This window comes from Anopheles arabiensis, chromosome 2, assembly GCF_016920715.1.
Source record: "Anopheles arabiensis isolate DONGOLA chromosome 2, AaraD3, whole genome shotgun sequence".
Lineage (NCBI taxonomy): Eukaryota > Metazoa > Arthropoda > Insecta > Diptera > Culicidae > Anopheles > Anopheles arabiensis.
This window is the reverse complement of record NC_053517.1, coordinates 28560455-28585944: the sequence shown is the minus strand read 5'-3', so window position 1 is coordinate 28585944 and position 25490 is coordinate 28560455. Positions and strand designations below refer to the sequence as shown.

General features: G+C 45.2%; 5 protein-coding genes across 26 annotated transcripts in view; 3 read left to right on the top strand and 2 right to left on the bottom strand.

Moving 5' to 3' along the window:
• Positions 1-11077, top strand: part of LOC120894441 (RNA-binding protein Nova-1) — an 80290-nt gene extending 69213 nt beyond the window's left edge. For all 19 annotated transcript variants that reach the window (XM_040297028.1, XM_040297025.1, XM_040297027.1 and 16 more), the window contains one exon: positions 442-11077. In XM_040297028.1, coding sequence (XP_040152962.1) covers positions 442-701 — 260 coding nt within the window. In that variant the 3' untranslated portion in view covers positions 702-11077. The remainder of the gene's footprint in view (positions 1-441) is intronic.
• Positions 11078-11633: 556 nt separating this feature from the next.
• Positions 11634-14425, bottom strand: LOC120896465 (N6-adenosine-methyltransferase MT-A70-like protein). Of its 2 annotated transcripts, none has more exons than XM_040300599.1 (3): positions 14056-14425; positions 12258-13866; positions 11634-12188 (listed from the first exon to the last, which is right to left on the bottom strand). In XM_040300599.1, exons 1-3 carry the CDS (start codon positions 14279-14281, stop codon positions 12074-12076), a joined length of 1950 nt encoding a protein of 649 aa, XP_040156533.1. In that variant the 5' UTR covers positions 14282-14425; the 3' UTR covers positions 11634-12073. The 2 variants fall into 2 exon arrangements, with proteins under 2 accessions (XP_040156533.1, XP_040156534.1); XM_040300600.1 differs by having other exon boundaries at positions 14104-14425.
• Positions 14426-14908: 483 nt separating this feature from the next.
• Positions 14909-16979, bottom strand: LOC120894096 (probable cytochrome P450 6d5). The gene is made up of 2 exons (XM_040296473.1): positions 15311-16979; positions 14909-15239 (listed from the first exon to the last, which is right to left on the bottom strand). The coding sequence occupies exons 1-2, from the start codon at positions 16626-16628 to the stop codon at positions 15061-15063; spliced, it is 1497 nt and encodes a 498-aa protein (XP_040152407.1). The 5' UTR covers positions 16629-16979; the 3' UTR covers positions 14909-15060.
• Positions 16980-18137: 1158 nt separating this feature from the next.
• On the top strand, positions 18138-18927 carry LOC120896601 (probable 28S ribosomal protein S23, mitochondrial). Its single transcript, XM_040300844.1, has 3 exons — positions 18138-18274; positions 18334-18495; positions 18571-18927. Exons 1-3 carry the CDS (start codon positions 18231-18233, stop codon positions 18857-18859), a joined length of 495 nt encoding a protein of 164 aa, XP_040156778.1. The 5' UTR covers positions 18138-18230; the 3' UTR covers positions 18860-18927.
• A 123-nt stretch (positions 18928-19050) lies between these two features.
• On the top strand, positions 19051-24257 carry LOC120896599 (heterogeneous nuclear ribonucleoprotein F). 3 transcript variants are annotated; one of them, XM_040300836.1, is made up of 6 exons: positions 19051-19222; positions 19776-20259; positions 20845-20989; positions 22388-22530; positions 22613-22828; positions 22983-24257. In XM_040300836.1, the coding sequence occupies exons 2-6, from the start codon at positions 19845-19847 to the stop codon at positions 23735-23737; spliced, it is 1674 nt and encodes a 557-aa protein (XP_040156770.1). In that variant the 5' UTR covers positions 19051-19222; positions 19776-19844; the 3' UTR covers positions 23738-24257. The 3 variants fall into 3 exon arrangements, with proteins under 3 accessions (XP_040156770.1, XP_040156769.1, XP_040156767.1); XM_040300835.1 differs by having other exon boundaries at positions 19743-20259; positions 22986-24257; XM_040300833.1 differs by having other exon boundaries at positions 19743-20259.
• Positions 24258-25490: the final 1233 nt, after the last annotated feature.

Sequence of the window (25490 nt, the reverse complement as noted above, 5' to 3'; positions counted from 1 at the left end):
CCTTATTCATGACAGTTGACATACTTGCTTGAGTCACTGGGACTGGAATTGTGCAGTGCGTGGACTGGAATATAGCATGCGCCAGGTACTAAAGACGTGGCCTCATGTCACAGTGATTCGAGAAAGTTAGTTAGCAAAGCGAGAAACCCGAACTGTGTACAGTCGCATGTTCCGAGCCGTGATGTTGTTTACTGCCTTCTATGTCCCTTTGTGCCACAAACTATCGTCTATCGCCACATCCACTAACTACATTACGCTGTACAGTGCAGCTGCAATGCTTACTAACCGGTGTTTTTTTTTTTTTTTGGGAGCATTTTATCGTTAAGCAACAAAACAAGCTTCCAATCCAACAATGGAACAGTAGCCAACACGAGAATCACATCGCTGAACCGCACCGATACTAATCTCGCCTTTCGCTTTTCTCTTTTCCGCGGCGTGCAGGACCGGCCGGGCGCAGTTTGGTCGAAATTCAGCACATATCCGGCGCGAACATTCAGATCTCGAAGAAGGGCATCTTTGCGCCGGGCACGCGCAACCGGATCGTCACCATCACCGGCCAGCAGAACGCGATCAACGTGGCGCAGTACCTAATAGAGGAGCGCATCAGCCAGGAGGAGACGAAGCGGGCGTGCCAGACGGCGGCCAATGCGGCGGCCACCAACAAAACGTCGGCCGCGTCGGTCGCCACCGTAACGCAATAGGGGTGCCGGACGGCAACGGGAGCAGTAGTAACTGCAGCCGCCGCCGCCGCCGCCGCCGTCACGCCCAGCCGCCTAGCCGCGTTCGCTAGTCCTCCGCCCAAGAGCCGCCTGCAGTCCGCGATTGACGAGTTTAAGGCAAACATTCATCTGTACGTAGCGCATCCTTCAATCTGAATCCCGTTTTGCGAGGGAGCGTTGGGAGCGTCCCACTGCGAGGGCGCCAGAACCCGTTGGGAGTATAGGAGAAGTGTGATAGAGGAAGAGGAGGACGTGGAAGAGAGCGAGAGAATGTGTGTGTGCGTGCGGTGCACGGGAGGGAGGAAGGAAACAAAAAAAAAACAAATACAGCAAAGGAAGACATATTACAGTGTAGGGACATATTAGAAGCGAGTTTCGTTTAACGTTAGTGTAACCACTAATCCACTCTTCGAGCGAGCGAGAAGGGGAGAGATAGAGAGACGCGTCCGCTAAATTCAGTTTCAGAACGGGCGAAGAGTGAATGTCTGCGTGTGCGTGTGTGTGTTTCGTTTTTAGGGCAAAAAAAAGTTGTTTCTCGTTGTACACGTACATCGTTTCATTCGTACACTTTGTTGTTAGATTTTAATTTTTGCGACTCCACCGCCCGCTCTACCACTTCACTTCGTTTCGTTTACGATGGGGCGGCTTTGTTTGCTCCGCCGATTGAAGGCTGTGCGGGCAGCAAAGTAAACAAAAAGGATAATATATAGCGTTAATATTCAAATTGATTATGTGAGCGAAGGTAAAAGGTGAAAACAAATCACAGTAATAATCGTACAATGGGCGTAAAAAGAAGAAGAAGAAGAAGAAGTAGCACTTGGAAAAAACAAATTATCAAGAACAAGAGTAAACTTGAAATGATTTCGCGTTGTGATAGCGAACAGAGAAACGCCTCGGTCGTTTGAAGACGTAGTTGGGGGTAGTAGTAGAAAGGATGGGTAACAAAAACAAAGCGTTTAGGTAAATATGAAATGGGTGAAAACACCCCAAAAAAATATACACATTCACACAATGCAAAACACACACACACACACACACATACACACACAATTTATTACAAACTACAGCTATAGGAAATGTGAATGGTAAACTATTGTGTAATTGTTATTTTACTAGATAAATTTTGTTGCGCGCTAGAATGGACGCGGGATAAGCAAACGTCTAAAACAAAACCCCACACATACATACACACAAAATCGTACATGTATAAAGAAATTTTAACGAAGGAATGAGCTACAGACAGCAACAAAAAACACAATATGGAAAGTTAGAAAACAAAAGTTTCACCCTAATCCTGTGCAACTTCCCGTGTAGCGGATAAAACTAAACGAAATCAAAGCATAACATCACACACAAACATAAACATCACACATCGGATTGCGATCACGGGATGGGATGGGCACGCAGGGCAAAGAGATCGATAAACACTTTAATGCATGTGTGGTTAAGGCGTGGTACGCCACAATGCAAGGCATCCGCCGTAGTAGTAAGAAAGACCATTTAATTAGTAGTTAAACATGTTACCCCTCTCCAAGTTATTTTTTGGTTTGCGTCGATCGGGCAGGAAACCAATCTTCCTTCCCTCCCGTTCAAGTTTCGCTCAAAGCGTACCAACCAGCTCGTGCGGGATGGGAGGGGGAAAAGCCTTCCGAAAAGCGCTTCATTTGCATCATACTTTTCAAACGATTCTCTTGTTTGTTCGTTATGCGATCTCTGCTGCTGCTGATCGCCGCTTACGATGCCAGTCATACACAATTTTGTTTTAAATAGAATGTAGGCCGTTAATTCAATACCAAAAAACACATAAAAAAGCATCACCGATCGATCAAGCGCATCGAGACACATCATACAGTGCGCGCCAGGGTTGTTTCTGTTACTTTATTTTTTTGTTTTGTTACACGTTTATATTATTTCCCTAGTGTGCCCGATTCGAAGACACTGTTAAAGGCCCGCTGATACAGTGGGTCGTTTCCCCATTCGCTGAGTTTTAAGGAAATGTAAAGACTCCCACATCCCACATCATCAACACTTTCGCAACCCATCGTCATACCGTAATTGCTTCACACTCGATTGTTTGCTCGATCGAGCATAGCCACCCGCAGTCATAAAACTCCCCCACCCAGAACAACCAGCTAGTGTCGACAGCAAACAGCGGGTTTTGTTTGTAATTTGGTAGTTACTTTTATTAATCTATATCGTTCTTATTAATTCGTTCTAAAAACAGAGCAGCAGCGAACGTTATTAGAACGCTCCAAGGGAAGCGTCGGGACATGTGGAATATAGGGAATGGGAAAGGAAAGTTACAAGCCTGTACAAGCGCGATGGTATCCGAACACGCATGCCGTGGTACGGATTGGTTTGAGCGTATCGATTGTTTTTTTTTTTTAGTCGGGACATTATTCTAGTGACTTAGCAATATAAGTTTAACAGTAGCATACGTGTTTTTTTCCGTTGCTTTCATTCTTTATCTACCGCGTAACACGCATACGCAACTTTGCCTAAATGTCGCAATCTACACGGAACACGTGTGTTTTTTTACGCAGAAGTCCATCATTTGGTCAAGGATAAAGCATCATTGATTCCTGTTACTTTACTTCACCCACAAACCCAGCGGTGATCCAGGCCTAAGAATTTATTTCTCACTTCCAACGGCTCGTGTACGATTTGCATGCTTTATAACCGTTACCGTAATGTTTAGTTAACGTAACTTAGAAAGATAGGAAAGGAAAGGGGCGTAGGAAAAGGATATTGATTCTTCCATGCAGCAAAGGGAGCAGGGGGGAGGGATGGGGAGGATGGGGAGGGAGCGTTTAATCAAAACAAAAGCGAGGATCCGCACCATTTTCCCAGCGCATGTAGGGCGCGCGCGTGTGTGCAATAGGTTTTACCCCTTTGTTTTATCGATGCAATCGTTCATATCTATCTTACATTTGTTAATATGCGCTACTACAGATGTGTATTTCTTTTTCACACACCATCACACAAATAAGCATGTTTTATCTCAATTTGTTTCCGCTTTGCTTGTGGCAGCAACTAGATGAAGCTTCACGAGCAAATGTTAGGCGTTTAGAAATAACCCGTGTGATGAAAGGGAAAGAATTATCTCTCTCTCGTAAGACCAACCGACAAAAAGACGTACCATCACCAATTGGCACAGAAACAAGTGCTCTTTTGCCCGTACACAAAGTAGGAAAACGCTCAAAGCAGGAGAAAGCAACGAGAAGGATAACAACAGAAAAAAGCAACAGAGAACAGTTTGCTATAAAGGAGACATCTGGAGAAGAGGAAAGTGTGAGAACAGATTAGACATGTCGAACTTTTATGTGCCACCTGTATCGAGATACACACGTTTACGGTGTGTTTGTAAGTGCGTGAGAATTGCGTGTGTACGAGTCTGAGAGCTTGGGGCCATCTTCCACTGAATGTGCCGTCTTTTCTTTGGTAAATCAACTCAAAAGCCTTGCTCCATATCCTTACTCGTGTGATCCAAATTTGCCTCTCCTGCGGTGTTTTTCCCTACCGTGTGTCTGGGTGGATCTCCTGTGCGTGTCAGGACGCCTGTTTCTGTTGCATCTGTAACATCTGTTTTGCACTATTTAAATTCGCAAACTGCTGATCACACATCCCGCCACCACGGTTTGTGCAACGAATGTGGTATGGTATGGTGTCCACTCTAGGGAAAGTGGGCACGGAACGAACGTTGAAAAGACACGGGTACCGAGAGGGAAATGTAGGGGCAAGGGGTTACATATACACACTTACACATCGTACACGTTGAGCTGTTATAGTGTTGTAAAATAATTATTAAACGCAAACATTGATACATTTCTTCATTCAGTTACCATGCCGCTTGACAGTAAGAAGCTAATGATGCTCCTAGCGGGGGAGAAAGGGTAGGCAAATTGTTAGTGTAGGAGTCCTTACGACGGGTTTAAAGTTTTTTTGTTCTTCTTCTTCTTCTTCTTCTTATTGGGGTGGTAGTATTCGATACAGCTCCAGCACATCGACACATAAGATTTCTAGTTACAAAACCCCTTGTATGTAGTGGTCAAACAGTCAAACGCCTGTGATGCGTGGCACACATGGCACACATAAACGTAAACGTAATAATACAACTGCATACAACCTTCCCCACAGTCCCCCACACCTTTCCTCCCCCATTATATGTGCATGCATACACTCGTAACCCATCTACTACTATCTACTACTGTGTTATGTTTTATTCAAAGTTTATCTATATTTATAGTGCAAATGAAAGCGGCAAACACGATGGGTTTTAGGGCCCTATCGATTAACCATTACACACAAAACAAAACAGGAAGACCCTAAAACAAATAAGCGGGAAGGTAAAAGTAAGCGAAAGTTTAAAAAGAAACAGACAGAAAAAAAACAACGTGGCAAGATAACAAAAACTAGAAAATAAAGATAGCAAGGAAGGCAGGGCGCGGGCGGAAGTAGAAGATTAATAAATTGAAATGGATTGAAGGAACAGTGAAGCGCTGTTTTGGTGTTTGCAAAACGTGCCGCGTGGACCGTATAAACATCAAACAGCACGCCAACAAAAGCTGAGTGAAGTGAAGAAAGTAAGCGAGGAAACAACCCAAAACAAAACAAGAAAGAGGGAAAGGAAATGAAAAGGGAGTCACTCCCACAATGGTAGAAGGTTTTAAGAATGAAATTAAGCGAAAATACACAGAACATTACGAGACAAATTAATCACAATGGAGTGGTGTTAGTTGCGTGATATGGTGAGATATGTTCATGGTATAGTATTCGGTTTCTTTGTTCGTCGTTGTTCTGTTTTGTTGTTTTGTTGTTCAATTATGTTGTATTTTTTTGAGTCGTTTTCGTTCATTTAATACTCTTTTTATATTCTTTTTATGGTTTCCCTGTGTATTTTTAAGGTACGTTTTATTTTCTATTTTTTACTGTTATTTAAAATCATATGTTTACTATTAATTTATGTTTTCTTTATGTTTTTAGTGTGTATCCGCAATTATAGCACCACCCGCCCGGACGTGAATGAGTCGTCGGAAGGAGTGAAGATTTAAGTTTGCAATCGATAGTACAACACGCTGGTAGAGCCGAACGATATGCAACCCATTTGCTGTCGGTGTTATCGACCGAGAGCAAAAGTTAAACATTAAAGTAAAACGAAACAAACAAACAAAAAACCGGTTGACAAATGCCAGCAAACAAACGAGCAATGGTTAGAAAGCCGCATTATGTGTAACGTTGTGATGGTAGATAATTCTATTGCTGTTACTTGTTGAATGGATAGAATAAATACACAATCACACATACACAATAGAGTACACACACACACAACAATTGCTGGTTAACGAGGATGCTGGCATTGAGGAGAAAAAAAAACAAAATGTTACGTGCTATAGGGGCTATACCTTTCTTACGGTTTTGATAACTTGTGTTGTTAATTCATCTGGTTTATAACGTCCTTTTGTGTTTCTGTTTCATTAGGATAATTGTGGTAGAATGATAGAAAAAAAAACCAATCGAGGGTCACCGCAAAATTAAGTACCTACGAAGCGAATCAATGAAACCGCTTCATTCATCACGAAGAAAAGGAAGAAGGAAGATAGAAAACAATACCATATAGTCATGTTAATTATCTCTCTATCTCTCTCTTCAGCAGCAGACAGAAAGCACAGTTTTCAAATTACGTATAGAGTGTCACAGTTTAGTCACAAATACAGTGCGCCCGTACGACGTGGTGCAACTAGCCATTAGAATCAAGTCTAACGCTACTCTACGAATTTTATCCCACACACCATAACCATAAAATCTCCGCATTGTGTTGTGGTGTGTTAAAACGCGCCCCCAAAAGGTGCCCGAACAAGCAAAACACTCCACTGTGCAAGAAAAGCAACGAGGTAAAGCTCCCTCTTACCTTTACTGCAAGCGTACGATTTACAAAGCGAAGCGAAGCGGCTACAAGTGTTGTGAAACAAAAGTATTTAAGTCATCAAGTATAAAGGAAAGCGGTGCAGAAAATTGAGAAAACGAAGAAAAAACAAAAGAAGCCTCCAAGATGAAGCGGAAGAGCACGATGAACGAATCAAATTACATTATACATACATACGCAGAGAAGAGAAACAGAGAGACAACAGAAAAACAAAAAAAAAACAACAACAAACATGTTAAGAAAGTGTTAAACCCAAACAAATAAGCATACACTAATCGAATTACAGACACACATAGACACACATACACATCTATATACAAATGCGCGCGCGTCCGTTACAGTAGTGAATATGTAAGGTATGAAAGTTTATAGACAGATATTTTTCTAAAAACGCAACTGAAACTTAAGAATAAAATTAAGAGTAATTCAATATGCTCTGTGTGCGTGTGTGTGTGTGTGTGTGTGTATGTGTGTGCGTGTGTGTATGTGGGTTACTGGTACAAGTACGGGCAGTCACAGAAACTGTTGCTGTTAGTGTAAATCGCGTTGCTGACTGGAGAATGAGAAGCATAAGAAGAAGGGAGGAGTGTTCACTCTAGCAACACCGCTTGTATTGCAATCTTCCTAAAACATTCTCTCTTTCTACTATCGAACCGCTCCGCATAAGAAAAAGAAGCCCCCGTTTCAACAGGACCCCCACTCCTTTTCCGCCCTCTAAAAGTTTTCCCCGTAGTGAAAATGATATTTGTAGACTGATGAGATATTTAATCAAGACAAGCGGTAAAGGAATGAAGAGCAAATCCATCATCAACACTGCGAGTGAATGAGTGTGCAAAGCGTGTAAGAAAAGTAGTGAAACAAGGCGAAGCAATGTGGAGCCCTTTTCTTCCCCCATCAAACGAGAGATGTCAATGCGTGCACAGAAGACGAACCCCGTGGTTTTTATTTTTTGAATTTTTCATCCAGCTATCTCATCCAAAGTGGCACTTTTTTTGCGCAGCGATAGGGGAAAAAACAAACACACTCTGTAACACATGCATACTGTAAATTTTCCATCCTTTTTCTTACTCTTCTTGCACTACTACAACTACTAACTACACCGTTGGTGGAAATGAGAAGAAAAGCAAAACATTCTCTCTTTCACTATACTAAACACAGTTACACACACGTTTATTGCCGATATATCTCCTTCAATATACCAATAGCCTACAGTATACTGTATTACTAAGAAGAGCGTACACTTGGCAGCAATACACCTCTACCATTGTCCGTACCGTACCGTGTACCGAAGCACCGACTTTTCCACTTCCCTCACTGTGGTTCACATTGCCGTACCACATTTTCATACAACATGTTTACATAGTCAGTTACTACTTATAGTTATTGTATACCTTGTTTAAACTATTACTAAATAGAATTCGTTTAAGCTTTAAAACAGTACTAGAACAGCTACTCATTAAGGAAGGAATTGAATGATCGTTGCATTTGAACCATTTTCGCGTTGTTTTGTTTTCACTCCCAGTTACTTGTTTTTAGACAATTACCAGTGTTAAAATCACTAGTTCCTTAAACAAACCCCCTTTTAACTAATGCCAAGTAGCAGAGCAGGGGAGGAAAATGGTGATGATCGCAGAAACCATTTCAAATATTTCAAACCTTAAGACAACCCCTCCCATTGTTCGATATGATATAGGGCAGAGAAGAAAAAAAAATCATTCATAATAGAACAAGAAAAAAAAAACGATACAGATGCAGGAAAGAAACACGTATAGGAAAATTAACCCTACTACTACCATAATCCAATGATAGACAATATTTTCTGCAAAACCTTTCAAAGCACATCCTTCTTCGTCCTCTACCAAAACTTAAGCAGAGAAGGCGGAGGCAGAAAAAAAACCACTCGTTTGTAAGATAGAGCATTACATATACATATATGAAACCGCGAATCGCCCTTGTGAATTCTAACACCTCCTGTAGTAACCTTTTAACACCACTTGTCACCCTCATATGATCACGATCCTCATGATCCTCAAACACATTGTCAAGTTCTATGGACGCTAGTGTTAGCGCGCACAGTTACGAACCGTTTTTCTCACGTTTCTATTTCTATGCTGTTCGAAACAAATACATACATACATACACCCAAGCATAAGTAAAACAAATAAAACAAAAAAAAACCGGAGAACAGGTTAGTAAAATCAAAGCAAAGAAAAGGAGGCGCACGGCGCGATACGTGTTATGTTTGGCGTGATCACTTCCACACGTTCTCGTCGTCAGCTAGTGTAATACCGTTTATTCCTTACTTATATATCTGTTTTAGTAAAGCAAACAAACCTAGACAAAAAAGAAAACAAAGTAACAAATTATTCAGAAGGATTAAAGGCAGAGCACAACGCGAGATAGTTGTTGTGTTTCGCTACAAGTGGTCGGTGTGTTTCAATCGCGTTCTCAAAACCGTCTTAACGTCGCGTCGCGGTATAGTATCACACCTAGACGCGATTACCGTTTGCTCCGTTTGCTTGTACCGCCGCCAAGGGAGTTACAGAAGAAGGCAAAGAAGGCAAAGATGTGTTGGGTTGTTTAGATTTGATTTCTATATTCGGAAACGAAGCAGTACAATTACATGTTCTGCAAGTTTGTAGAGCATACAAATTAATGAAAGTATAATTGAAGGAAGGAAAAAGAAGAAAAAAAACAGCAACAAAAACAGAATGTGACACAATGTAGAATAGGGTGCAATAATGTGTTGAAACAATGTTAAAGCAGAAGCAAAGATGCAAGATCGGAATGAAGAATAAATTCTAGTGCGCAAAATAAGTACATTAGTAAATGAAAACAAAGCAAACAAACAAACAAACAAACAAACAAACAAACATAACAATACACACACACAAACACACGTACACATATATAGGACAAACTTCAAGTAAATAGATAGTGTCAAGAGAATTGTTTGTAGAACGGAGAAAGGCAGGTGCAAAAGAGTGAAAACCAAATAGTACTATAAAGGTAAAATAAAAAGAAATTAATAAATTAACAAATCAAATCAAAGGTGAGTGTAGAGCGGAAAGCGATGACAGGACCGAAGCAAATACACGGGTAACGTCCAAATTCCCGGCCCCGAAGTCGAAGACGCAAGCTTTACCTCGTTGTTGCACACATTACCACTTTTTCCCCCGTGTTGGTCATCGTTTGCCAATCCTTTGCCTTGTTGCCTCTTGCTTCGCGAGCGAATCTCCTTCACATTCGAGCTCATCCACTTTTCACAACCCGAATGAGCACATGGCTAAGCGCTGGTAGCGGCCAACAATACGTTTCATTCGTACTCTCTTCCATCAATGCGCCTGGCGCATGTCCACATTCAATGGTTCACCGTCTTCTTTTATTATGCATTGTTGAGAAGATACAGTTGATAATGGCGAAAATAAGAATGAAAAAAGGTGAAAAAAAAACAAAAAGTTCAAACTATCTCATACTTAAAGGAACATTTAAACACAGCGCGAATGAAGTGGAAGAAAACAAACAAACAACCTAATCCGTCAAATAAAAACAAACAAAAACATACAAAACAACCAACACATACAGAGAAAAAAAAACAGAGAAAGAAAGAGAAGGTCAACAGCATTGTCCAGTATGGAGGAGACTTTTCTATTCTATAGATTGTGCAGCTATTAAAATGCAAAGTATAGAAAGAAAAGTAAGAAACAGAAAAAAACAGAACATTGTATTGTTCATATTTTTACATTACGATACAAGTGATGAACACTTAAAACATGCAGCCACAGAATAAACACATGTTAAAATAGCATCTAAACAAACCTAAAGATCAAACCGACTCAAACATACACGAAGAACTACTTTACGCAACGCTAAAACACACTAGAATAAAACAAAGCATGAAAAAAAGGAAAATTGAGAAGAAAAAAAACTGTGTGTTAGGTAAAAATTAAAATGCATCCATACATAAACACATAAACACGGCCATGGAAAAACACATTTAAAACTAGTTAAATATAAATAATGAAAGGTAAAGAAGTTTAAACCAAAACCAATACAAACAAAAAGAGAGAAAAAAGAGCAAATAAAAAAGATGAAAAAATATAATAAAACTTGGCAAAGAAGCCCCTTTTTCCCCAACTATTTGCCAGCGATCAAATCATCGCCCGACGTACACAAATACACACTCACACACACACGCACATACCACATATATTTAGCAAGAGTGAGCGTTTACCGGCCCGGTACCGGTGGTTAACCATACACGGCCGGAATTAGTTCAATTATTGTAGGGTGCTGGAAGATGGAAGTGGCAAATTAAGGGGATAGGGACACACACTCCCATGCAAGCGAGCTCAGGCTCAGGGAGCGGTTGGGAAACTAGGCAAAGTGGGAAGAGCGGGAAATAATTAAAAACAGAAGCAACAGCAAAAAAAAACAAGTTCAATAAAACCAAAACCTTTAAAAGTAAAAAATCTCTGAACTTTGATTTTTGGCACACAAGCAGCAAGCAGCTAGTAACAAGTGCTAGCAGTGAGTAGTGGGGCGGGTTATGAACGTGGCACTGCTAGCGATTTGAAATCGTAGCATCGTAGCAGCGTATTGTTGCAAAATTAGGAGAATTAGGAACTGTTTTCTATGTGCAGAAGCGACGGGTCGAGATGCAAAACCGAAACGGAATGATGTTGAGGGAAAGGCTCGTTAGCTTGGGAAAGTGGGAAAAGTCTGGTAATCTGCTGTACGGTAGTGCCATTTCGTGTTACAACTGTGTTTTTCCGTTAGAAAGATTGTTTTTCGAAAGATAATTTTAAGAATCAAATAAAGAATGATCGTAAACGTGAACACTTGACGGAAACGTTCCGAATCAAACATCCAACCGAAATGAAAAATTCAATTTTTCTTAGTACCGCTATTGCCCATTAGATGGCGCCACAATGTACGTGATTTGAACGGAGTCGGTTGTAGTTCAGTAAACTAACTTTATATTATTTTATTTTTTTGTGCTTTATTAATCTCTTTAACACCTAAACGCTCTGTTTAGCTTACAATAATGCCCTTATCTAATGCATTAATGGACGGTCCCGTGGTACAGTCGTCATCTCGTGCGACTCGCGAACGCGAAACACACGAACAGTCATCGTCAAGTCCCCATGACGCTATACACCGCTATTGTATATCAAGTACAAGGCCTTATCCTTCCTCTTTAGCACAACAACCGCTGTCGGTCTCTAGGGCCGGCCTTTACTACAAATGGGCTTAGCTATCCGTGACTTGTTGATTGTCCATAGTCAGTGCTTCGTATGAGCGGCACGCACATGGGGCTTAAGCCCATGACGGGCATGTTGTTAAGTCTTGCGAGTTGACAAACGGTACACCACGGGACTGGCTTAACCGGAGTTTTGTTAGTGATCTAAAATTAAATCAAACGTACCGGTTAAGGAATTTTACCAGGTGTCATACAGTTACCATCCGGGTAACGCTTTTGAAATGAATTAATCAACTCAGGATCTACCAAACGAATGCCGTCCAGCTGGTTGCCAAGCGTAATCCTGAAAGTAAAAAACGCACACATCAGTTCCATTTGCATCACCATTTGAATGGTTGAATCTGACTCTTACCAGTTCGGTTGCACATTATGCGGTCGACCGAACAGCTCAATCTTTCGTGTCCCTGGACTTAGCCGCTCGATGATGCCATAAATTTCGTCCGGCTTGTGGCTGGTGGCCCGTACCTCAGCAACAATCACATCGCAGTCTAGTCCACGATTCAAATTCGGAGGATTGCCCTTCATGCCGACCAGGCAATGTTCCTTCCCATGGTTTAGCCAATGGCCGGTGCGTCCCGTTCGTATGATGCGTTGCAATTGATTCGTTTTTACCCAGATCAGTTCGTCCACCCGTTCGTAGCCCCACAGTTTCAAACATTCACGACCCAGCTCCATCGCTCGCCCAGTAACCCACAGGAAAATTAGGCCATCGTCCTGCAGGGCCGGAACGCCGAGCTGACGCATTTCATCATCGGACATAGTACCGTAGGGCAGCTCCATGTGAATGTCCCACGGTGGATCGGCCATTACCACCGCAAACTTCCCCAGCACCGTCATATCCAGGAAGCGCAAATCGCACTGAATCCATTGCGGAGGATACAGAGTAGCGCTCGCATCAGCAATGGGGCGCTTTGGTCCGGCAACGTGTTCGTCCGTCGTCTCAAACTTGGCTGGTACAGTATTCGGTGTCTGGTCCACATACGTGTCTACCTCGTAGTGCACGTACTTGCACGTATCCATATGGAAGCAAGTGTTCAGGAAGCTACAGTCGCCCAACGTTTCATCCGTGTGGTTTTGGATAATTTTCTTGAAATGTAGCTTATTGCATTGATATTTCGTTTTAGTGTCTTCCGCTTCCAGCCGCGGTTCGGCAGACGCTGCTTCCGACGATTCTGGCTCAAGCTTGATCTCATTAGGCCCCACTGCGTCCGTTTTGTTCGATACATCTTCCGCTGGTACGGCGGTTTCCTTATCCTTTTCGAATTCATCGTCCGTTTCGTGGGCCTTTTTACTGTCGCTTGGCTCTTTGCTCTCGGGAGACGCTTCCGAAGAGCGCATACATTCGATGCGTGTGCCATGCGGGCAGAATTCCATCACCTGAGCGCCGCCCTGAGATTTGAACTTTTCTACCAGTGATCGTTCTTTGGCTGTTGGTTTCGAAAGTAGTTCCAAAATTTCTTCCCCAACCTTTTTGCTCTGCTTTTCCCTCGTCGATGGGAGTGAGAGAAGCGACAAAATATCGGACGCTTTACAGGAAAGCGAAGCATCTACCGAGTTTCCCTTCCTTCCCTCATCCTTTGCTCCCGCCAGGGTACCGCGGGCCACTTTGCTACCTCCGTCGGGCATATCTTTGGAACAATCTGCTTTTCTTTTGTGTCCGTCTCGATTGCCGGGCCCGGCGGGACCATGGTTCATAGCCATGTCATCGTGTAGCGCTTGCAAGTTGATGTGCTCCGCTGAAATCACTTCGTAGCCCACAGTTCCACCGATGCTGACTTCTTTAACATTGATCAATTTCTGTCCGGCCAGCTTGTGCAGGTAATAGGCAATCGAGTCACGCAGCACTGCTTTTTGTACGTGTTTTTCTACCAGCTCCGCTATCTGGGCCGAGTTGGAGGGCAGTATTAAGCTTTTGTCCGCAAGCACCTGCACCAAACATTTTTCCACTTCTGCATCAATATCTGTAAACAAAAAAAAGAGACGGCAACATTTAGCTATTTGTCAGTAATTGTACAAGAACAACCATTTATCGTGATCATGCGAAAATCTCTAAAAAAGGAAGTGCTCCTAGCATCCCTGCGTATCATGTGCATGTGTGTGAGTTGGGTGGGGGACATGCAACACTGTATGGCAACAAAGATCCGCTTTACCCGCACTTCCTGTTTGATCCGATTTGATTGAAGTCAGAAGAAGTTTACCCTTATCTTCGCTCAAGTTGGTGGCTGATTCGATTTTGATTAAGCCGGCAACCGCTCCTGGACCACCGGGACTACTGTTTCCCAGCAAGTCTTGTCTCTCTTTTTTGCGCTTCTCCAACTTTTCGCGCAAGCTGTTGCGCTTCACTTTGACCGCTTGTATTTCCTCCCACGAAGACATATTTACGGTGGATGTATGTTTTCTCTGATCGCAATACAGTGGCAAGGCGGGAAGTAGACAAATTAATTACACAGCCACGAAACTATGCATTGATATGAACTTCTTCCTAAACGCTACCACAAAAACAAACACTCTTGCGAAGCTGTCAACCCACAGTGGGAGCGTTGCGGTTACGAAAAATGACAACTACATTATTATTTTTCTCAAACCAAGGTTGTTACACACTATTGTGCATCAACAATTTATTTACCACTACGCTCCAACAGATGGCGCTACGCTGCACGTGATTTGAGCGATGACGGTTGCAGTTCAGCAAATTTATTTTATTTTGTTGTACAGTCTGTTCCCGAGTTACGCGGTTTCTGCGTTCCCGGCGAATCCGCGTAACTCGAATATCCGCGTAAGTCGAATTTCACATTTTTTGAATAAAATACTATTCATTAATCAGAGTTTTTGATTTTTTTAGTTCTTTTATACACTTTATCATTTATCATTTATTATTTATTTGATATGATTTGTGCGAAAAATTCTAATATTTCTGGCTTTTAAGCGGTTTCAATTTGTTAGCAAAAATGCAATTCATATCGAACTTGAAGCAAATTGTACTGATTTGACATTTGATCTGTCAAATTTAGAAAACCGCGTATCTCCGAATCCGCGTAAGTCGAGAACCGCGTAATTCGGAAACAGACTGTATTTTAAATTGCATTGTATTAATCGCTTATTCTTCTAAACGCTCTTTTAGGCATAGAATAATGTCCTTTACTTATTCACCTAAATTATTGTACTTTAGCGCGATCACCACGAACAGTAATCTTCATTGGCAGTCCCCCGTCCGGGGTTAGCGTCACATTAGCCGGCTCGAACCGCACCTTTCTCGGTACGGTGGCCTTAAAGTCGAAACGAGACAGCATCAGCACCAGCCCAATTTTCGACAGCATTATACCTTGTCGCAGTCCTGCAAAAAAAAAACAAGTGTAAATTTTAAAAATATTTCTTTCATTGCCCATAGCATTGCCTTTCACCTACCGATGCAGTTGCGCGGTCCCAATCCAAACGGGTAGTACGCGTCCGGGTCGTAGTTCGGTGCCTGCTCGTCAAACCGCTCCGGCAGGTACACCTCGGGCTCGGGGAAATACTTCTCATCCATGCTAATCCCCAGCAGTGGAATGATCACCTGCGTTCCTGCCCGTATCACCACGTCAGCGGCACCCGGGACCGGGTAGTCCTCGGTGCAGACACGGTTTAAAATTGGTAGCCCCGGATATTTGCGCAGCGTTTCCTTCACGCACAAATCCAGGTACGCCAGCTCCTGCAGGCTCTCGTAGCTGATGACACCACCGTGCCGCTCCAGCACGTGATCGATCTCCTGCCGTGCCTTAGCCATCGCTTCCTCGTTGTGCGTCAGTTCGTGCAGCGTGAACGAAATCACACCGGTGGACGTATCAGCACCGGCCACATAGAACAAAAACACATTCGCTGCACACTGGGCGATCGTAAGCGCATCCCGTCCGTTCGCTTCACGCCTCAAATCGATCAGCAGCTGAATGAAGTCCTTTCGCCGTTGCTGCGGATGCCGTTCGCGGTGTTCGATCTGGTGCGTCACAACCTCCGTCGCAAACTGGCGCATCCCCGGCGGCAACGAGCTCAGCCCGGTCAGCTTCAGCAGTCCCGGGCACACAAACACACCCGCCGACCGAATGTTGTTCACGAAGCTGTTCGGATTGTTCAGATCGCGCAGCGGCTCCACGAACGGATCGTTCGGATCGCGCAAACAGTGCGTCTCGAAGCCGAAGAACACGGTCGCGATCACGTCCAGCACGTAGCGCGACGAAATGTCCCGCATATCGACCACGCGGCCCTCCGCCGCCAACGGTTCCAGCTCGGCCAGCAACTTCTCGCTCACGTCCAGAAACGTGGGCATCATCTGGCGCAGCTGGCCGGACGTGAAGGTCGGCGTGAGCTTCGCTCGCAGCCGCTTCCAGCGTGCTCCGGGCAGTGCGAACAGATTGGCCGACAATGGGTCGCGATGTTCGTCACAGAACACACCACGGTCGTGAAAGTGCTGGAAATCGGCCACCAGGATACGCTTGGCCAGATGGGCATCGCGCACGAGGATTGCTGGTCGGAAGAACAGATACACACCAAGCAACCGTTCCGTGCTGCGCGCGTACAGCTCGTTTACGGCCACACCGAACGATTCACGTTTTTCGGCAAGCGCACGCAGATTGCCGTACGGTATTTCTGGGCGCAGATGCGGGAACCCTTGCCGGGCCCAGTACGAGTAGACATAGCGAAGGCCAAGGTAGAGCACCACCGCAAACAGAGCGAGCGTGTACACGAACATCCTTCACGTCGAGCGCGATCGATGCGACTGATCGTCTTGGACCGACCTGTTGGAGATAATGGACCTGCTCTCACACGCCGTTGATTGGAGGAGCACACGATGACGGGCAATAATGTTGGCCGAAAACAGTGGCACAAACAACACAACCACGCGGGTACAAGCATACTAGTCGTCTCGCACCATCCTGTGCTACATATGATCGATTATGCTGGTGGTAAAGGTCGACTGTCCAAAACTTGCTCTCGAGAACGTTCGAATGCTGGGCGTGCTAATTCGAGGGGTTGTTTCAACAAGAAGATTCATGTCACCGAGAAGCTCATACCTGGGGTAAAGAATCTAGAAATATATTCGAATTTTTCTCCTAACCGTGAGGGGTTTAGAAGATCGTTTTCTACGAACGGGTAATGGTGTTAAGATAGAAATGATTGTAGATAAGGACAAACAGCCTAAATATAATATAATAATTAAAATGTATTTTTAATTGATGCCTACTGTGTTCTACCAAGGCGACAAAAAACATCTTCATTGCATTGCCTGAATATATGGTCAGCAAAGTATTTGTCTATGTTGCTTTTTATATTATTACCTTGTTTTAGCAAATGTCTTCAAACATCTCCAAACATTCTCAGTTCGATGTATCAACATATTTGTATCATTTGGAGCGGTAGACATATTTTTGGGGAACACTGAGAGCCTCCAGCTCATTATAAGCGCCCCACAGACCGGTCATAAATGTTGTCCCCGGTTCAACTTTCCGAACCACCAGATGATTTAGGAAGACTCGCAATCGCTTCTGAATGTGCTTCAGGAAGATGGTATTCGTTTCCCGGCATATTCCTCGCACAACGATTGATCCGGCTAACTTTGTGCTTTCGACGGGACTTGTGGTTTTCGTCGATTTGCACCGTCATGCTGCGGCCTCCTATCTTCTCACGAGTACGGTCGAACGTTACCCCAACAAGGAACGGATACCTTCCTTACTTTTCGGTCCATTGAATAAACATCACATTAACTATATACAAAGTTGTTGCATTTTAACTGGTTTCAACAATACCCTCTGTAATATAGCAACTACAGATAAATCAATATTTAATAAACCACCACAAATCAATGTAGAAACTTAGACATCACTGTCCTGAAGAGCAACGATCCCGGGACGAAATGTAAACAAACCCGCCGTAAATAAAGACAACAATTGAAACTGCCACATAGAGTGTGGAGCGGCCCACAGCTGCCCAGGATGCATTTTAGAACTGTGTAATCTGTCCGACTGAACACAGAAAAAGTGTACGGCCCATTCGAATAGGTGGTTGTAAAGCCGCTGGCAGGCTTCTTTCCTGAGGCCTTAAAGTTTTGAAGTGGCTATAACTTCTTATTCCAAAGTTATTGCGAAATAAAAATGCAAAACTTATACGAGTAGACGGTTGTAGACAACACGGTTAACATACAACTGCCCTGCTTGGCAGCCCTGTTTTTACCACAGTTGATGTGTGGTGCTGTCAAATCTTCCAAACATTGTGGCATGTTTTGGTTTCATAACATCATCAATTCACCAACCAGCTGCACCAGCTTCTCGGCATTTACGTACAAAAAGATTTCAATATGGCAAACAGCAGGCTCGAAAAAATAGGAACCATTATTACAAGGTAAGATTCAGACGCCATGCGTGTATGACCTACATAACGAACTATTTGACTTCTTCCAGAACTCAGGGGCTTCTCAAGTCTGGTGCTATGAAATTCGATGAGCGGCCTCTTTGGTACGATGTTGTGACCGCCTTTCCACCCCACGAGGAGCCTCGCTACGACCGGCCTGCTCCGAGGGTACCGGTTCGACAAATATTTTACCAGGAGGATACAGTGAGAGCGTAAGTTTGCCTGGCAGATGTGTGCATTTTGCTGCCTTTTCTACTACAACCCAGTTTCTTTGTTGACGTACGTAGGAAATTTCACAAATCCGGCAAGGCAACGTTTGCAGTGAACTTGCTGGACCACAACAATCGAACACCGACTCAACAATTCATTGAGCTGTACCAAAGCTTGTCCACCCAAGGGGCATTAGACGAGGAGCAAGTGTTTGCCACGGCTATCGATCTGCACGAAGATAAAATGCGCCAGCAGCGACTGGACCGGCGGCCAGCCGACGGTGCCCCTCAAGAGCAAACAAAACAAACGCCCGTGCCTGAAGAGAGTGGCAAAACCGTGAAATTGCAAGACATATTCAAAGATTAACTGGTCGCATTAGAATGAGGATCGCTATACGGTTAAATAAAATGAAAAAGTGTAGTAAACTGTTCTAATTTGTAAGTTTTTACGGGTTTTCACAAGGTCAAGGTGTGTAGAGATTTGCTTTCGGGTTAACAACCTTGACCGAAAGCTGTCAAATCAAAGAGTGTTTACAGGCCATGCGGATTGAGTTCAGTTCTTCACACACCTTCGAAGACGGCGCGACACACATACCTACGCCTCCGCTCGTTTTGGTGCGAAATTTTGTGAAAGTTTCGGTGTGAACTCGTGAAAAAGCCCTTCCCGAACCTGCAGTCGCCGCGTTGTGCGTGAAAGAGTTCGAATTCAGTGTGACGCTTGCACAGTACGGTATGTTTTCCATCGCCCAGTCGCAGCCTTTTGGTGTGGCTACGCTGATGCTTGCAAAAAAGAACGCGGGTTGTATCGATGGCTGTTTTGTCGAGCAATTGCCCCAAAGATCGGCGGCATTCCGCCTGCCAGAAAGTGGGAATCGAACGTACGGTGATTGCTGTTTGCGGTGCTTCCAAATACGGGGCCTGGTGTGTGCGTTGCATTGCTTCTTGGAGCCGCACCGTGTCACGGATACATTTCCCATTTTTTTCCAGCGCCAATATGGCGTCCACGCGATTCGCTGACCCGCAGCAACAAGGGCGAAAAAGAGCGCGCGATAGCGGCTTGTGTTGTTTCCTTCTCGCACCCGTAGTGTGTTTCGATGCCGCAGGTGGCGCTAGTGGTGATTTGTTTTTCTGGGCTTTGGCTACAGCCGGCCCTACTCTCTCTCTGTGTGCCTACCATATTCGTACGACAAGCGTCGTTTGGGTCGTCTTTTTGCGATTGAATCTTTTCTGTTTACAATCCTCACTCGCAGCACAATACAATGACGGATATCGCTAATCTACAGCAACAGGATAGCAGCAGCTACAGTGGCGGCGGCGACGGCGACGGTGATCTGGCCGGCGGCAGCAGCAGCATGACGACATTCGACCAGAATCAGGGCGGCGGTGGCCCGGTGCCGGAAGACGACGGCAACCAACCGCACTACGTACGGCTGCGCGGCCTCCCGTGGAGCATCACCGAGGATGAGATCCGCAGCTTTCTGCACGGCGTCAACATACTGCACGTGCACATCTGCTTTCACCCGCAGACCAAGCGGCAAACCGGCGAGGCGTACATTCGCGTGCCGACCCAGGCGGACCGCAACAAAGCGTTCTCGCGCAACAAGCAAACGATCGGCCACCGGTACATCGAATTCTTCAACGCCACCGAGGAGCAGTTCGAGATGGCGCTGCAGGAGATGGACGAGGGCGAGAGCGGTGGTCCGGTGGTGAAGATGCGCGGTCTGCCCTGGACCAGCACCAAGGACGATGTGAAGGCATTCTTCCAGGGTAAGTATACGAGCACGAGACGGTTCCCATGTGTCCCCTGACCCGCCCACTCCCCCCACCAACATTACCCCGTTTGCACACCACGCATTGCGTTGACACCCAACTGCAGCTCGCACTGGACGGGTGGGGAGAGCTTCCGTTCTCTCCGTAGTCCCATACAAGCGTGTGTGTGTACACTCATCTGCAGCCTGCTGTCGGCCTGTCTCCACGGTACACCACGGCACAGGCCTGTCCAAAACACTGCCGGGCATGGGAGAGGCGGATGGGTTTTATGGGTGTGGGTCAGTCTGCGAAGTGGTACTGCACCGTTCGAAGGGTAGAGGTCGGAAGACCGTTGGTAAAATCGATTCCTATTTTTCCCCCTTCCCACCTTTCCTTAAGTCCTTGCACCGTGCTTTCTATTCATTCGAACATCAAAACCCGCTTTCCCTTTTCCCCTCAAACCCTTCAACACCCTGAAACTTAAAAAAAAACATTTCCCCACCCCACCTTCAAATCCAAACCCCGTAATGTTACGAACAATCGAACCGAAAAAAAAACAAACAAACCAAATCAACGAAAAAAAAACTAACCACACTCCCGCAGGCTTGACGATTAAGAATGGATATAATGGGATACTTTTGCTACTGGACAACCTGGGACGGGCATCTGGGGAGGCGATTGTAGAGTTTGCAACCGAGGCCGATGCTGAAACGGCCATGGGCAAGCACAAAGAGAAGATTGGGAACAGGTGGGTGGTTCGTTCTTGTTACACTCTTTTTTTTTATAAATTAAAAATTGAAGCAGCGTGACTTTCAGGCCGTTAGGAAATCGCAATTTGGCAATTAAAATGAAGCAATGGTCTAGAAACTCTCGAGAATGCTATGTGAAATGAATATTATGTTTCAAACATGTTTGACTTGTCTTTCAACATCCCTCGCAAAAGAAGTAACTTCAGATAAACTTTGCCTTGTTAGCTTTTTAGTTTTTAAACATTTATTTGAATTCCATCATACAAAATACGACAAAAGCAGGGATGTTTCACACGTAGCGTTGTTAGTCTACGATTGTCATTGCCATTGCAGTGTGTAGAAAAGCGATGAAAATGATGAAACTCATTTAATGATATTAGCTCTGTCAGATGATATACTTTAAAGAATGCTCTCAATACAATTTGCTGCTATCTTTGATAATTTTAAACCCGATAAGTAATAATTAGACTACGTTTGCGCGCTTAAGAACACTATTGGGCACTATTTAGGGTTTCCTTTACTCTCATGGGGTCATGCTGATGCACACCAAAACTGTTTTGGATTGCTTTGCCCGTGTTGCCCGCTGCGCATTTGCAGTCCTATCGGCTGCCTTTTGCCTCCAGCGGTGCACACGACGCTGCCTCTTGTCGACAGTGGGTTTCAATTGACGGTGGAATTGTTGGATGATATTTGACGAAGGGATTCGTCGGGATAACCGTTGCAAACTGTATCGTAATTAAATGTTTTTGTTCTGCTGCTTTCTCTCAAAAGCAATTTCTCTTCGATATCAGCAGTGAGCTGCACTACTAGCTTCTTGTGTGTGTGTGTCTTTCGTAAGATTAAAAAAAAACAGATGTTATATGTTCGCAGCATAAAACCTCCTTGCTGCTATTAAACGGTATTTAAAGTGCGAAGTTGATGCTTAGCATACTCCTGTTTTCTCTTAGCTCTTAGCCGTTAGCTGACGCAGCACCCGCACAACCGTCGAATGAATCCCGTTGCTGTACTAAAATGATATTGTTGTAAATGATAATAACACACCGAATCGAACTTATCGCACAAATACAGCTCTTTCGCGTATAACTGTCGCGTATTTTGTTGCGCATCACTCCACCACCACAAATTGAATTCACCTTGACGACAGCATCTGAAGTATGGAACTAAATGAGCCCCAAAAGCAAACAAAAAACCCCAAAAGTACATTAACTAAAGCAAACAACAGTAAAACACAGCCTCCGGGTTACCATTCCTGTAGCTCTAATTCTGGACCGTTTTGTTTCTTTTACTCTTACCATCCCATCAACCCCTTTCCCTTTTTCCCGGACTCCGCAACACAATGTGTCGTGGTTTTTATCCGTTCAAAAATCGCCTTCCACCGTTATGGCACGACGACACAGATACATCGAGCTGTTCCGCAGCAACACCGGCGAGATGAGGCGCGCGGAAAAGCGCATGCGACGCATGGCTCCGTATGCACGGAACGATCGCAACTCGGGCGGTGGCAACTACTCGCAGATGTCCGATCCGGTGTATGGGCAAGGTAAGGTGGCAACTGCACGACAAAAGGGCACGCAGCTTTGTTGGATGCTGAAATCATCATCTCCCTGCATGGTTCGTTGCAGACTACTCCGATAATACGATGGGCTCGGGCGGTAACATGAGCGGCGGCTGGAATGACCGTTCCAATGGCGGCTACGGCAACGGTGGCAACGGGTACAACAGTGGCTCCAACAACATGGGACAGATGTACTCGCCGGGAAACAATGGCAATACGGGGTCGGGAATGTCCAACAATCTCGGCAACATCGACATCCTTCGCCTGCTGCAGGATCAGCTAAGTAAGTAATTCCTATCTTGCATTGGGGCGTATTCCACGCCCGGCGAACGAATCTCCTTTGCGACGGTCGTACCTGTCGGCGGGACAAGCGGTGAGCGTATGTTGTTTAACTGTCCCCCCTTTTCCCTTCGCTTTCCTGCTTTCTCGCGTTCAAGTAGAGCGAGGTGGCGGCACCAACTACGGCTCGGGACGTAGCGGAAGCCCGTCCGGCGCGGGCATGAACAGCGGTGGCGGCGGCGTTGGAGTCGGCGTGAGCAGCTACAACAGCGGGGGCGGCTACGGTTCCGGCACGGGCGGAAACTCGGGCGGCGGTGACATGCAGTCCATGATGGGCATGGACCGTGGTGGTGGCGTCGGCAATGCGGCCTACCGCACGTCCGGCCCAATGTCCAACAGCTACAGCAGCTACTCGTCCGGCATGGGCGGCGGCAACAACTCCAGCATGGGTTCGTACAACAACAGCAGCTACGGGTACGGCTCGGGCGGTGGCAGCGGCGGCGGTGGCAGCAGCGGCGGCGGCGGCTACGGCTCCATGAACAATTACGCCAACAATGACTTTGCGAGCGACGAGCCCAATCTGTACTGCGTGCACATGCGGGGCATGCCGTTCAGCTGCGACGAGCAGGACATGTACGACTTCTTCATGCCGCTCCGGCCGGTCAAGTGCGTGGTGCAGATGAACAGCCGCAAGCGCCCGTCCGGCGAGGGCGACGCGTACTTCGAGACGAAGGAGGAAGCGATCAAGGCGATGCGCAAGGACAAGGAAAAGATGGGCTCGCGGTACATTGAGCTGTTTGCCGGCCAGCGTCAGTTCGGCAGCGGCGGTGGCGGCATCGGCGGCGGCAGCCTCGGTGGTGGCAACTTGGGCGGCATGGGCGGTGGCCAGTTTCCGAAGAAGTACTTTAACTGATGAGACCGACGGTGGGACGAAGACGACGATCGTCGAGGTGCGCTCGAAGCAGGAAGTCCGGTTTAAGATGAGATTCTTCACATATTCTTCACTTTCATCCATTCATCAATCGTGCGTGCGTGTGTGTGTGTGGATTGGCTCCTCCAATCGACGGCTCGCTTTCTCCTCTTCGCAATGAGACGCTGGAGGTTCTAATTACGGTTCCATTCTAAGCATTAACCTACAACTCTATACATTTATTGCTACAATCCGTCTATGTACCACCTTGTTTATGTATGTGTCTGTGTGTGTGTGTCTCTCTTCTCGCAAGGGAACAACCTGGCAAGATGATATCGTTTAACTATAGAATGACAAATCTTTTTACACTTTCTGTTTTAATTCACTGACGTGGGGCGCGCGCGCGCACCTGTGTTAGGGTAGCAGCTTGTTCTGTTTCGCTCTGTAGTCACCTTGTGTTTTGCTAGTATCGAATAATGAGAGCAGGAAATAAAACCAATCGACTACTGATACTTCTATTCAACTCAAGTGTCTCTCGCCACAGGCGCCCCAGTGCTTGGGAGAAGCAGCTTTGAGGGTTGAGTGTTTCATGCCACTTAAAATCATTTCTATTGCGCGTGTGTGTATGAGCCCGCCACGCGCCAAATAGTTGCTGTAAGAGTCTAACCCCCGGACGTTGTTGGTGTGTGGTAGTGGTGGTGGTGGTGGTAGTATTGGTAAAGATGTTAATACTTCTGCATGTGTCGCGAAAGTTGAAGAAAAACTAGATGGCGAATGGATAATGTAATAGCTATTAAGGAAAAAAAAAACACTTTAATGAGGTAGGATCGCGCAGCAAGAGAAGAGGACTCGACTCAATTTATATATATGGTAACACAGAAGAGCCGGCAGTAGCAGCAGCATCTACAAATCAACGGAATCCGTAAAAACAAACACACAAACACATACGCTAAACGAGCACACAGAAAAGCAAACAAGAGGAGTTTTTAGTTCTTCTCCGTGGCTATAGTGTAATTCTTTATTATTTTTTTTAATATTAATAAAATCTACAATTTACAAACCACAAGCGCGCCGCCGCATACATAGTGAACGCGATCCGCCGTGAAAGAGGGAGAGAAATAGGAGGAAATAGGGTAAAGCTCCTCCGTTTGCCCTCTAGTATGGCGCCTGCGAGCATCGGGCAACGAAATAATTATCGTCGCAGGGCCGGGCAGGAGAGACGGAGGGGGAATTGGCAGGCGAGGCTACAGAACCGCATGGAGTAAATAAACTGACACCCAATTTAAAACCGATACCTCGTTGCGGTCTGCAATACCTTTGGAAAGAAAAAAAACCGCGCTTTTTTTCGCGCGCGCTTGTGAATGTGATCCCTTTTACATCCGGGAGTTTCGTCTTTGCTGAAAGTGATCCGGCTTTTTCGTTTCAGACTGGAAGAAACCAACGATGAATATTTATATTCTTTATTCAATTTACCGCCATACCTCTTTGCATGTGCGTCTGTAGAAGTCTGCAGCATCTCGGGACAGTGAGGTCGTCTAAGATGGTTGCTGCTTTTGCTAATCGATCATGCTATATCATGACAACATGAAAAACAGTACAGTGATAAGAAATCGCAAATGGGGTTCAGATACGAGCAGCACTCTGAAGGAGTCATACCTACTATCTCCATTTGCGATAAGGTTGTAGCAATGTGTATGTTGCTATTTAGCTGTAATGAAGCATAATCAGGCTTTTTTGTCCACGATCATGCCCGTAG

What these genes read in the sequence shown, in the direction of transcription:
- LOC120896465 (XM_040300599.1), bottom strand. Translation starts at nt 14,281, where the DNA reads ATGTCTTCGTGGGAGGAAATACAAGCGGTCAAAGTGAAGCGCAACAGC. An exon ending in GGATCAAACAGGAAGTGCGG is followed by an intron (nt 13,867 to 14,055) that starts GTAAAGCGGATC and finishes TTTTGTTTACAG; the next exon opens with ATATTGATGCAGAAGTGGAA. An exon ending in CATAATGTGCAACCGAACTG is followed by an intron (nt 12,189 to 12,257) that starts GTAAGAGTCAGA and finishes TTTTACTTTCAG; the next exon opens with GATTACGCTTGGCAACCAGC.
- LOC120894096 (XM_040296473.1), bottom strand. Translation starts at nt 16,628, where the DNA reads ATGTTCGTGTACACGCTCGCTCTGTTTGCGGTGGTGCTCTACCTTGGC. An exon ending in GGGACCGCGCAACTGCATCG is followed by an intron (nt 15,240 to 15,310) that starts GTAGGTGAAAGG and finishes TTTTTTTTGCAG; the next exon opens with GACTGCGACAAGGTATAATG.
- LOC120896601 (XM_040300844.1), top strand. Translation starts at nt 18,231, where the DNA reads ATGGCAAACAGCAGGCTCGAAAAAATAGGAACCATTATTACAAG. An exon ending in ATAGGAACCATTATTACAAG is followed by an intron (nt 18,275 to 18,333) that starts GTAAGATTCAGA and finishes GACTTCTTCCAG; the next exon opens with AACTCAGGGGCTTCTCAAGT. An exon ending in CAGGAGGATACAGTGAGAGC is followed by an intron (nt 18,496 to 18,570) that starts GTAAGTTTGCCT and finishes TGACGTACGTAG; the next exon opens with GAAATTTCACAAATCCGGCA.
- LOC120896599 (XM_040300833.1), top strand. Translation starts at nt 19,752, where the DNA reads ATGACGGATATCGCTAATCTACAGCAACAGGATAGCAGCAGCTACAGT. An exon ending in AAAGAGAAGATTGGGAACAG is followed by an intron (nt 20,990 to 22,387) that starts GTGGGTGGTTCG and finishes ACGACGACACAG; the next exon opens with ATACATCGAGCTGTTCCGCA. An exon ending in CGATCCGGTGTATGGGCAAG is followed by an intron (nt 22,531 to 22,612) that starts GTAAGGTGGCAA and finishes GGTTCGTTGCAG; the next exon opens with ACTACTCCGATAATACGATG.